The sequence below is a fragment of the Abramis brama genome (genome assembly GCF_963993115.1).
Source record: "Abramis brama genome assembly, chromosome: 21".
Classification (NCBI taxonomy): Eukaryota; Metazoa; Chordata; class Actinopteri; order Cypriniformes; family Leuciscidae; genus Abramis; species Abramis brama.
The window spans coordinates 28948478-28959981 of NC_139983.1; the positions used below are offsets into that span (position 1 = coordinate 28948478).

Genomic DNA, 11504 nt, shown 5'->3' on the forward strand with positions numbered 1-11504 from the left:
ATAGCACCCAGGTGGCCCAAAGCCCCATGGCTGGCGGAGATAATTCCTCTGTTATACGCCGAGCCGTGGCGCCTTCCCGCTCGCACGGACCTATTGTCCCAAGCCAACGGGGAGATTTACCACCCTCTCTGGGCCTGGCCCGTGAGAGGACGAACCTGAACGCACTTGGGCTTTCGCCGCGTGTGATCGCCACTATTCAGAATGCCAGGGCCGTCTCTACACGGTCCTTATATGGCTGTAAGTGGCAAGTGTTCGAAGGGTGGTGCAATGGGCGCGGTCTCACATCTTATCAGTGCTCTGTGCCTGATATTTTGTGTTTCGTTCAAGACCTCATGAAAAAGGGAGGTCTTTTTCCACCGTTAAGGTCTACCTGGCTGCGATTTCAGCCTGTCATGTGGGTTTTGAGGGCTCTACTGTCGGGCAGCACCCTCTAATCCGCAGATTTATGAAGGGTGCACGCCGCTCTTTGCCAGTCATCAGGAGAACTGTTCCGGAGTGGGACCTCTCCATGGTGCTGGAAGCGCTGTCTCAACATCCTTTTGAGCCTCTGGGGAGTATTTCCCTTAAGCTGCTGTCCTTCAAGACAGCTTTGCTCTTGGCCTTGGCATCTGCTAAACGTGTCAGTGAGCTACATGCACTCTTGGTTCATCCCTAGTGCACTAAGTTCTCCCTCAGTGGAGATAAGGTTTCCCTTAAGCCTAACCCGGCCTTCATGCCGAAGTGCTTCCCTGCGTTCACTTCGGAGGTGTTGGAACTGTCCGCTTTTCACCCTCCACCTTTTACCTCTCCAGAGGATCAGAGGCTGAATGCTCTGTGTCCAGTCCGTGCTTTACAGGCATATATGACCAGGACCAGCGCTTTCCGGAAGAGCGACCAGCTCTTTGTTTCATGGGCCCCCCCACACAGAGGGAGTCCCATATCGAAGCAACGTCTCTCACATTGGGTTGTGGACGCTATAACTATGGCTTATGAAGCAAAGGGAGTGCAGCCCCCAAGGGGCATCAGAGCTCATTCTACAAGGGGCTTAGCCGCCTCTTGGGCTTTGTTTAGGGGAGTGTCACTGCAGGACATCTGCTCCGCTGCCAGTTGGGCCTCTCCTCATACCTTTGTGCGTTACTACCGGCTGGATGTCACCAGAACCTCGGTAGCACATTCGGTTTTAGGGATGGGGTCTTCTTAGCTCTTCCCTGCAACCCTGTTGGGTAAAACCAATAAGAGTGAATGGGCCGGCTGGCCATGTTCATTCCTGTCACCAAACATTTACTTCCCTTCATGGGTATAGTTTATGTGCCTTGATGTGTTGGGGTTATTATCATGTATGTGTCTCATGCATGTTTCATGTCCTGCTTGTCCACAGCAGTTAAGTGTGACATCACCTTTGCAGGTTCATGATTAAGGGACGTGTCAGGCACCGCCTCCCCGAGGTGACCGTCTTTCTCTGGCTTTCAGAACCTCACTGTGAGTGTATTGGGCAATCGGGGAGCTGTCCATGTCTCTCCCATAGGTGGATCTCGAACACGAGATGATGAAAGAGAACAATAGGTTGCTATCGTAAACCCGGTTCTCTGAAACATCGAGTGGAGAGATCCACCAGCTTTGCCTCGATGTTTCAGAGAGCCGGGGTTACGATAGGAACCTATTGTTTCATGCATTTGAAATTGTCTACGCATGTGTGAATCATGTTTTTTGTGTGAATTATAATTGAGACTATTCTGCCTCTGTAGGCCTACCAACGCTATCTCACGACCATCTTGTAGGAGTGAGTAAAAGGTGGCTAATTCATATGATTTGTCTAAACCCCAGTGATGGGTAGGTTAAGGGGCGGGGTCAGGGGTTGGTCATTCGTACGAATTCATACGAATTGGGCAACTTTTAAAACATGTACGATATAGCAAAAATCGAACAAATTCGTATGAGTGAGGTTGTATGAATTTGTGCGAATTAGCCACCACCTTGAACATTTAAAAAAAAAACTTTTATACAGCCATTGTAAAGTCTGTAAGTTCAATATGCCATATAACTAAAGTCTATAGACAGAGACGACTACACAAGTTTCGAATTTTAGATTACTGTACATTTTTTTCATGTACAGTGTAGTTATTGTCACTGTATTTCCCCCCCATTTTCACTGTACAGTAAATTTACCTGAAACGGTTCCTCCGTCTTCCTCTGATTTATGATTGATATCTGGGATTACTCTGGAATTGTTCACACCACAGCTGAAAGTACAAAATTCTCTACTGATAGGCTACTATTTTTGTATTTATTTTTATTAGTGTTTAGACAGCATGAAGGATGAAAGAACTTATTGCAGCATGTATAATTTGCAGCATGTATAATGTATAATTGCAGCATTTTGACCCTATACCTTATAGGGATAGGTCACCCAAAAAGGAAAATTCAGTCATAATTTACTCACCAAGCCTGTATGAATTTGTTTCTTCTGCTGAACACAAAAGAAAATATTTTGAAGAATGTCAAAACAGTTGATGTACCCCATTGACTTCCATGGTATTTTTTTTTTTTTTTTCATACTATGGGAGTTAACTTAATGGAACCCATCAACTATTTGGTTACCCATATTCTTCAAAATATCTGTTTGGAACAACTTTTGAAAAAAGTTGCAACCCTAGCAACACAGGGTTGGTTCAAATGTCATCTTTTTTTTCAAACCTAGATAACTAAAAATGACAACAATAGCAGGAGGTTTCAAAACCAAAGCAAACAATCTGACAACAGTGACTCCAGGTGGTCAACATGAGAAATATTACATCCATTACATTAATCACTTTTCAAACAGAGAGTTAAAAACAGTTATTTTTGCACAAATTTCAGAATTACAAACAAATGTATCATGTGAAATGTGTAGGCTATATCAAATAATAATTTTAAGAAAAGCAAAAGCATTTTAATTCTTAGAGGGATAAAAGGATGAAGAATAAGTAAATAAGCATCAATATTTGTTTATAAGTTTGATATAAAAAAATGAAATGTTTAGACCGCCTAAACCGCCGATCTGTTCTTGAGGTTTGTTGGCAAACCTCCTGGCAAACAGACGTTCCCTCATGAGTACATGGTGAGTCCAATCCACTAAAACACAGATGCACAGGTTGTAAATGTATGAATTTTGAATGATAAAAAAAGAAAATCAAGCAGAATGTTTTTAAACACTTGTACAGTATGTGGTTGGAGATATGGAAAAATTTAAATGTTTACATCAGGATTACCTCACTCTCATTAAGAGTTATCTTCCCACTTTCACAGAGTCTCTGGAATATTCCTGATGAAGAAAATAAAGGCTGTTAAAATGTAATAATAATAATAAATACCTAGGGAATTTAACTCAAACTATTTCAGGAGCATGAAAGGTTCAAACCAAATTTTGTTTATCAGTTTGTGTGACACAACTCTTGGTAGCTTACCCTAAAAAAAATATTTATTTTTAAAATTTTATTTTACAGTCCTGAACATCAAATTATGGCGGCACGGTGGCTGGTGAAATGGCCCATAGATGTTACAGTGAGAGTGTGAATGTGAGTGTTTGTACTGAGAAAGGCTCCAGCTTTCTGTATAAGGAAGTCAGAGAGAGAGAGAGAGAACCTCAAATTGCTTTTCTGTCTAGTCCTACTCACTAGCCATGCAGTTCAAACGCATGACAAGGCAAATGAAACCCTCCAGAGAGATCTGTTCTGAAGCACCACCATACCGCACAACCATGAGACTCAGGATGTCTTCATTTATATGCATGCCTAGGGCACAAGAACCATGACATAAATACAGTATCTATACAATGTGTGATTGAAAATATTATATGTATCATAATATCTCTGTTTTCAATTTTAGGGGTCACTAGGCAGCTATACAGATACACTGTACCACAGCAGTGATGTTTGTAAAAAATAGTTAATGCAAATATTTAATACTTTTCTTCTACTAAGTAAATTACAATATTTTCAACATTTTACTACCGCAAAGTATAAACTGTATAAGCTTTAACCTGTTTTCTCTAATGCATTTTGCAGTTCGTTCAAATCCAGAACCCCATCTCTGGAAGAATCCATGTTGTAGAAGATTTCCTGTAAAAAAAAAAAAAGGAGTAGTTCACTTTCAAATGAAAATTATCCCATGATTTACTCACCCTCAAGCCATCCTAGGTGTGTATGACTTTCTTTTTAGACAAATACAATCAGAGTTAGGCTACATTATTATAGGCCGAAAGCTAGAATTTTACTTTGTAACATGTTGAATATTAATATTTATCTTACACAAACTAATTGTTTTGCTTCAGAAGGCCTTTATTAACTCCCTGGAGCCGTGTGAAGTTCGTTTATCCACGTTTTTGAGCTTCAATCTGTTAGTTGCAATCCACTGCCATTATAAAACTTGGAAGAGCCAGGATATTTTTTAACATAACTCCAATTGTATTCGTCTGAAAGAAGAAAGTCATATACACCATTAACAATCAAAGCTAAATTCCAGACTCAAATCCACTCACCTTGTACATCATAATGCGGGTCCACAGACGAAGAAATTCTGATCCACGAAGTCTTCCAGTGACAGAGAACTATTTTTTATTGTCAGGAAATATTTCTAGAGCTAAAACATGTTTCTTCACAGTATGACTGGAAACACAAACTGATGGGGATAAATCATATCATCATTCAACAAATTCTTTTTTAATCGTTTTTAATTAAGGAAAAAAGGATACATCTGACATGGCAATTATACTTCTGCAGGAATCCAGGCCAAATCCTTCAGTATTTTTATTTCCTAAAAGGTACGGGTCACATTTGTGAGATTTATGAGGCAATTTAAGATTTCTAAGCTATATTTCACATAGAACGTACAGGATTTTTAAAACACACCTCTGAGTAGGTTTTCATGAAGAAGCTGTTGAAGTTTCTCAGCATCAACAACTTTGTACTGTTTCCAAAGAAGACATTCAAGAGTTTGAAGCTTGTAGCAGCTAATTTTATTTTTTGATAATATATTAGCGTACATATTTACCTGATCGGAATATTGTCGAAACAGAGTTTTAGTTTTGAATTCTTCATCCAGTTTATCATTGTATGCAACCTAAATATGAGAAAAGAGACAACTATATCATCGGCAACTGCTAAAATCACAATTAATGTGATAATCTATCTTATTAAATCTTATTAAAGATAATCTACTCTTTACAATTTTCAGATGATATCAGATTCTCAAATGATGTTAATTTATGTAATATTATATTAATATTTTTATAGAATAAACAATAATGTAATATTTAATGTGCAGAGAAGAGTGTTCATGTAATAGATTCTGAAGTTGTAATTATACTAACTTTATTTGTACAATTAATATCATTCCCCTTGTAGGAGAATTAACAAAAACAAGACAAAGATAGGGTTTAGTTGCAATTTCAGAGATATGTTGAAAGAACCAATATAACTAATTCAATGATTGCACATATTGACAAACTTTACAAAATAAATCTGTGTATTATTACCTCGTCTACGAGATCCACAAGAAAATCTTTCTCTGTCCTTTCTGTGTCCTTTCTGGATAAAAAAAACACATATTTAAAACAAATTTTACCTGTGTAATAAAGCACATGATTGTGAACATTTCAGTGTATAAAGTCAGTTTTTCAGTATTCCAAGCATAAATAATTACTCAAATGTTGAATATTGTAAAGTTATAGTCAATCTCTCAGTCCTTCATGTAACTTACTGAATGTGTATCTCATTTTTGCACAGAATGGACAGGATGAATTCTGCGTTCTTATTAGGCATGTAAGTGGATGGTACAATGAGATACTGTCCTGGCTCCAGTCTGAATAATTTCATCACTTGTCTTGCATCCTGAAAGTTTCCGCTTGTTGCCACAGGCTTTCTGCTCTTGAAAAAGCTTGACCCAAACTTTCCCTCAGATCTCATCTAAAGGATAATGAAACAAAAAAACATGTCAGAAACGTATGACAGCCTATGTAATATGTAATAGAAACTGTGAGTATATTTTACTTGCCTCGGGTGGAACCTGTAAAAGTTCAAAACAAAAATAAAGGTTACACTCTAAGCACAATGGTATCATTGTACAACCATATTTATTGCCTTTGCGTTTCTTTGTTTGTTTGTTTGTTTGTTTTTGTGTGTAGTTTTTAATGTTTTTTTGTGAATACTGACCGCAAACACGCAGAAGCCGATACCATGGTGTGAAGCAAGGCGTCTGTTTCTCTTGTCAGGTTTCTGTATGAGGGACACCAGAACATTGCTCTGGCCCTGATCACAGCCCTTATCCATCTCATTAATCTTCAGCCAAAACTGGGGGTTGGTAAAGAAGCTGTCTACAATTACAGGACATGGGTGTTAGAAGCAGATTTGCATTGATGACTAGTAGCTTTATTATTATAATTAATTAAAGCACCTGAATGATTCATGCAGCCTCCAGCTGTACTCCCAAGAACCCAGCTGCCATAGTGGAACTTGGAAATCCATTGACATGCAGACTTTTCTTCCAGAAAATCAGGAGAGGAACAGCAGATATCCATGCTGTCAAATGTTCTAAGGAAATCATTCATTGACATCCTGCAACAACAACAACAAAAAAAAACCTGCTTCATATGTAAATCCTAGACAATATGTAATTCATGTTTTAGTACACGTTAAGAATCTTTTTCAAAACATGGTTCATACTCACCAGAACTCTCCATTTTCGTCCCGAAGATGTTGTTTGCGGTCCTCATCACTCACTGTGTTCCACAAGATTGAGCTGAAAGAATTATGTAAAACATACATCAGAATAAAGGATCATTTTGACTGTGCAATAATCAAACAATTTCACAAACTTTTTTTGTTTGTTGAGAACTGCGAAAAATAGAACAATTTGTTGTTGAATGTTTTCACTGCCAGTTCTGCTAGTTAGTTATGTTAAACTGCTTCTATTGTGTGATATAATTCATGATTTGTTATCTATTGAGTATTTGGTAAAGGTTTTCTACAGTCTGCTTTAACATCTGAATCTGATCATTCTTATATGAATAGCTTCAATAATATACTCTGTCTGTATTTTTTTTCTTTTACTAAAATAACAACTACAGAAGTTTAGAATCTGATAATTATTCAAGAAAGAGGCATACCTCAAGGTTCAGTGTTGGGTCCACTTTTCCATTTTTATTAATGATGTTCCTTTTATTCTTTCACATTCCTCTGTTCATCTTTATGCAAACAGCCCTGTTACTTATACCTTAAAACCTTATTTGTTTCAAATTCAAAATATATTTCAATCAGATAATAATGGTTTTAAAACTGGTGAAAAACAAACTTAAATGTCTCTCAGGGTTACTATGAAGATATTTTAATTCAAGAAACCAAGATACCATGAAGAATCCACAACACACAATAACATAGATAGACGATAACCAGCAGGGAACAGAACGAAACAAGGATTATATAGATTATATATTTGCTTCTTTATTTTGAGACATGATGTACATGCTTTAGATGATGTTATATCTATGTTTAAAAGCCAAGAAACCTTAAGGATTTAGAGAGTATCTGTAAAGAGGTGTGGACCAAAATCCCTCCTGAGATGTGTGCAAATCTGGTGACCAACTACAAGAAACGTCTTACCTCTGTGCTTGCCAACAAAGGTTTCTCCACCAAGTACTAAGGCATGTTTTGCTTGGGGATCAAATACTTATTTCACTCACTGAAATGCAAATCAATTTATAAACTTTATATAATGTGATTTTTCTGGATTTTTTGGTTGATATACTGTCTCTTTCCATTAAAATAAACCTACCATAAAATTGTAGACCCTTCATTTCTTTGTAAGTGGCCGAAGTTATGGTAGATGTTTAGAGTTCACTTGATTTCTTTGTCATTCTGTGTCACGCATCCCTCATTTTAACAAATTTAACAAGAGAATCTAAATGTCTAAAATGTGTGGTTAAATAAAATCAGTTCTTACTTGTCACCCCAGTCTCCATTCCACTCAATGCCTCCCCAAGGGTTGAACAATCTCACCAGCCGAACTGGATATTTACCACTCGTGACCTGTGGAGCATGATTTTAAATAATTAGTAGTATGAAAATGTGGCAAATCTTTCTGATATTACCAGTAGCTTTATTTTGTAATTTACCAAAATTTTGAAGTAAAACGCATATGTCCATTTTTAATCATTTGTCACATTTGAGCACCGAGCAGAACAAAGAATAAGATTATGCAAAAAGGCCAAATCATGTACAAACACATAAAGCATGGGTGAGTATCAAGTTGGTTGCTTCCTCTCTAGCCTTGGCTACCGTATATAGACCGCCTGGGCCTTACGCTGATTTCCTAAAAGAGTTTGCAGTTTTCTCTCAGACCTATTAATCAATGTCGATAAAGCATTAATTGTTGGAGATTTTAACATACACGTAGATAATCCAAATGATGTGTTAGGGGCTGCGTTTACAGATTTATTAAACTCCTTTGGGGTCAAGCAAAACGTTACCGGACCAACTCATCGTTTTAATCATACACTCGATTTAATTATATCACATGGAACCGATCCAACCGATATAGATATCATTCCACAAAGTGATGATGTCACTGACCATTACATGGTAACTTGCATATTACGTACTCCTGTATCATGCTGCGCCGCGTTATCGATCAGGCAGTTGCACCCATTAGATTAAAAAAGGTCAGAGAGAAAAGTAAAGCACCATGGTACAACAATACTACGCATGTTCTAAAGAGAGAAACCCGTAATTTAGAGCGTAAATAGAAACAAACTAATTTAGAGGTCTTTAGAATCGCATGGAAAGACAGTATGTCACGTTATAAAAAGGCCCTAAAAGCGGCCAGGGCTGAGCACCTCCGCAAACTAATAGAAAACAACCAAAACAATCCTAGGTTTTTATTTAACACCATGGCTAGACTAACAAATAAACAGATGTCACCTGAACAAAATATTCCGTTACAGTTTAGTAGTAATGATTTCATGAAGTTCTTCACTGAGAAAATAGAAAACATCAGAACCACAATTGTAAACGTTCAATCCTCAATCGCGCCTTATAATTCAGCCTCAATTTTCACCCCGCAAGAACAATTACAGTGCTTTACAACTATAGAACAAAAAGAGTTAAATAAACTTATCACTTCATCTAAAACAACAACATGTTTATTAGATCCTATACCCACTAAACTACTGAAAGAAGTGTTACCTATAGTGGAAGAGCCTGTCCTCAATATTATTAACTCATCTTTATCTTTAGGTCATGTTCCAAGAACATTTAAACTGGCAGTTATAAAACCTCTCATTAAGAAACCACAATTAGACCCACATAATCTAGCAAATTATAGACCCATTTCAAATCTTTCTTTTATGTCTAAAATACTAGAAAAAGTTGTGTCCGCCCAACTGGGCTCTTTCTTGCAAGAAAATGACATCTATGAAAAATTTCAGTCTGGATTCAGACCGCATCATAGCACTGAAACTGCGCTCGTTAAAATCACAAATGATTTACTCTTAGCTTCTGACCAAGGCTGCATCTCAATACTAGTTTTACTTGATCTTAGTGCTGCGTTCGATACTATAGATCACACAATACTCTTAGATCGACTTCAAAATTATACTGGTGTTCAAGGACAAGCATTAAGCTGGTTCAGATCATACTTATCTGACCGCTACCATTTTGTTTATTTAAATGGAGAAAAATCGATCAGAACTCCAGTAAACTATGGAGTGCCGCAGGGATCTGTGTTAGGCCCTCTGTTATTCTCAATATATATGCTGCCACTTGGAAATATTATAAGGAAACATGGAATTAGTTTCCATTGTTATGCTGATGACACTCAAATCTATATTGCATCACGGCCGGATGAAAACGCTAAATTATCCAAATTGACAGAGTGTGTTAAAGATATAAAAGATTGGATGACGCGCAATTTTCTTTTATTAAATCCAGACAAGACAGAGGTACTAATCATCGGTTCAAAAAAACGCCCACAAAACCTCTTACACTACAACTTTAACATAGTAGGATGTCCTGTTACTTTATCCTCTACAGTAAAAGACCTGGGTGTTATACTAGACTGCAACCTGTCTTTTGAAAATCATATTTCATATGTTACAAGAACAGCCTTTTTCCACCTTAGAAACATTGCTAAGCTACGTAACATGCTATCAGTTTCTGATGCAGAAAAGTTAGTTCATGCATTCATGACCTCGAGACTAGATTACTGTAATGCTTTATTAGCCGGTTGTCCTGCATCCTCAATAAACAAGCTACAGTTAGTCCAAAATGCCGCCGCTAGAGTTCTTACTAGATCAAGAAAATATGATCATATAACACCAATTTTATCATCACTACATTGGTTGCCTATAAAGATCCATATTGATTACAAGGTATTGCTACTGACTTATAAAGCCCTAAACGGCTTAGCTCCAGTCTATTTAACAGATCTTCTATCGCCCTATAATCCATCGCGCTCTTTAAGATCACTAAATTCAAGGCTTTTGGTCATACCTAGGATATCTAGGTCCACCAAAGGAGGGAGAGCATTTTCACATTTAGCTCCAAAACTCTGGAATAGTCTTCCTAATACTGTTCGTTGCTCAGACTCGCTCTCCCAGTTTAAAACTAGATTAAAGACGCATCTCTTCAGCCAGGCTTTCATATAATACTTTTAATCTTACAGTTAAATCCGACCTCTAGTTCATAAACGCCAGAGGAGAACTGGCCCCCGACTGAGCCTGGGTTCTTCAAGGTTTTTTTTTCTCCATTAGGTCACCTGATGGAGTTTTTCGGTTCCTTGCCACTGTTGCCTTTGGCTTGCTCAGTTGGGGATATTTGGGGATATTTAATTTAATTAATCAATCAACAATACTATTGATCAGCATTACCAAACGTGGACATTTTCCACTAGAGACAAACATTTATGTATTATTTTAATTTAATACTGTGAAGCTGCTTTGATACAATCTGTATTGTGAAAAGCGCTATATAAATAAACTTGACTTGACTTGACTTGACTTGCTTCCATTATCTTTTGTCCCTAAAATATTTACCTTAAGACCTTATATGAATCTGATGCGTGCTGAGACTTGATTTTTTGCAGTCTTACCTGGTAAACCTTTGTCACAGTGTAAGCGTGGCCCAGAACAATGCCATTTGGTAATTGTTCCTCATTCTCTTTCTGATTATGTGGAAACAGAGAAAAATTATCAGAAGATAGATGGTGTGGTGTAAAAGTCATTGCTTAAGAGGTGCTGTAAGTGTTTTTTTGTTTTTTTAATCCCACAAATGAAAATGTCCCTGTACAATGTAGTCTATTTTTTTCTTTTTTCTTTTTTGCTTACCCCTGCTGGAGTTGCACAGCCCATAAGGACTTCTGACTGGAAAGCACGGTACATTATCTCCCACAAATCAGTTGGAGCCGTTTTCAGTTCGTAGTGCATATGAACACCACCGGTGAAGTCCATGAGGGCTTCAGATACACAGCCACTGTGCATGTCAGCGTAGGAGCCGCAC

The 11504-nt window shown here is 37.6% G+C and overlaps 1 protein-coding gene across 1 annotated transcript; it reads right to left on the reverse strand.

Annotated features, from left to right (window-relative positions):
• Positions 1 to 2274: 2274 nt before the first annotated feature.
• On the reverse strand, positions 2275 to 11170 carry LOC311072247 (calpain-1 catalytic subunit-like). The gene is made up of 15 exons (XM_084097112.1): positions 11098 to 11170; positions 7954 to 8039; positions 6682 to 6753; positions 6409 to 6569; positions 6164 to 6328; positions 5716 to 5921; positions 5492 to 5543; positions 5008 to 5076; positions 4866 to 4923; positions 4709 to 4770; positions 4496 to 4564; positions 3998 to 4076; positions 3633 to 3749; positions 3228 to 3280; positions 2275 to 3090 (listed from the first exon to the last, which is right to left on the reverse strand). The coding sequence occupies exons 5-15, from the start codon at positions 6287 to 6289 to the stop codon at positions 3064 to 3066; spliced, it is 918 nt and encodes a 305-aa protein (XP_083953238.1). The 5' UTR covers positions 6290 to 6328; positions 6409 to 6569; positions 6682 to 6753; positions 7954 to 8039; positions 11098 to 11170; the 3' UTR covers positions 2275 to 3063.
• Positions 11171 to 11504: the final 334 nt, after the last annotated feature.

Bases quoted from the DNA above. Each gene is read 5' to 3' on its own strand.
- LOC311072247 (XM_084097112.1), bottom strand. From the start codon at position 6,289: ATGAGATGGATAAGGGCTGTGATCAGGGCCAGAGCAATGTTCTGGTGT. The intron at 5,922-6,163 runs GTATTCACAAAA...ATTATCCTTTAG, and splicing joins CTTCTGCGTGTTTGCGGTCA to ATGAGATCTGAGGGAAAGTT. The intron at 3,750-3,997 runs GTTAAAGCTTAT...CTTGTGCCCTAG, and splicing joins AAATGCATTAGAGAAAACAG to GCATGCATATAAATGAAGAC.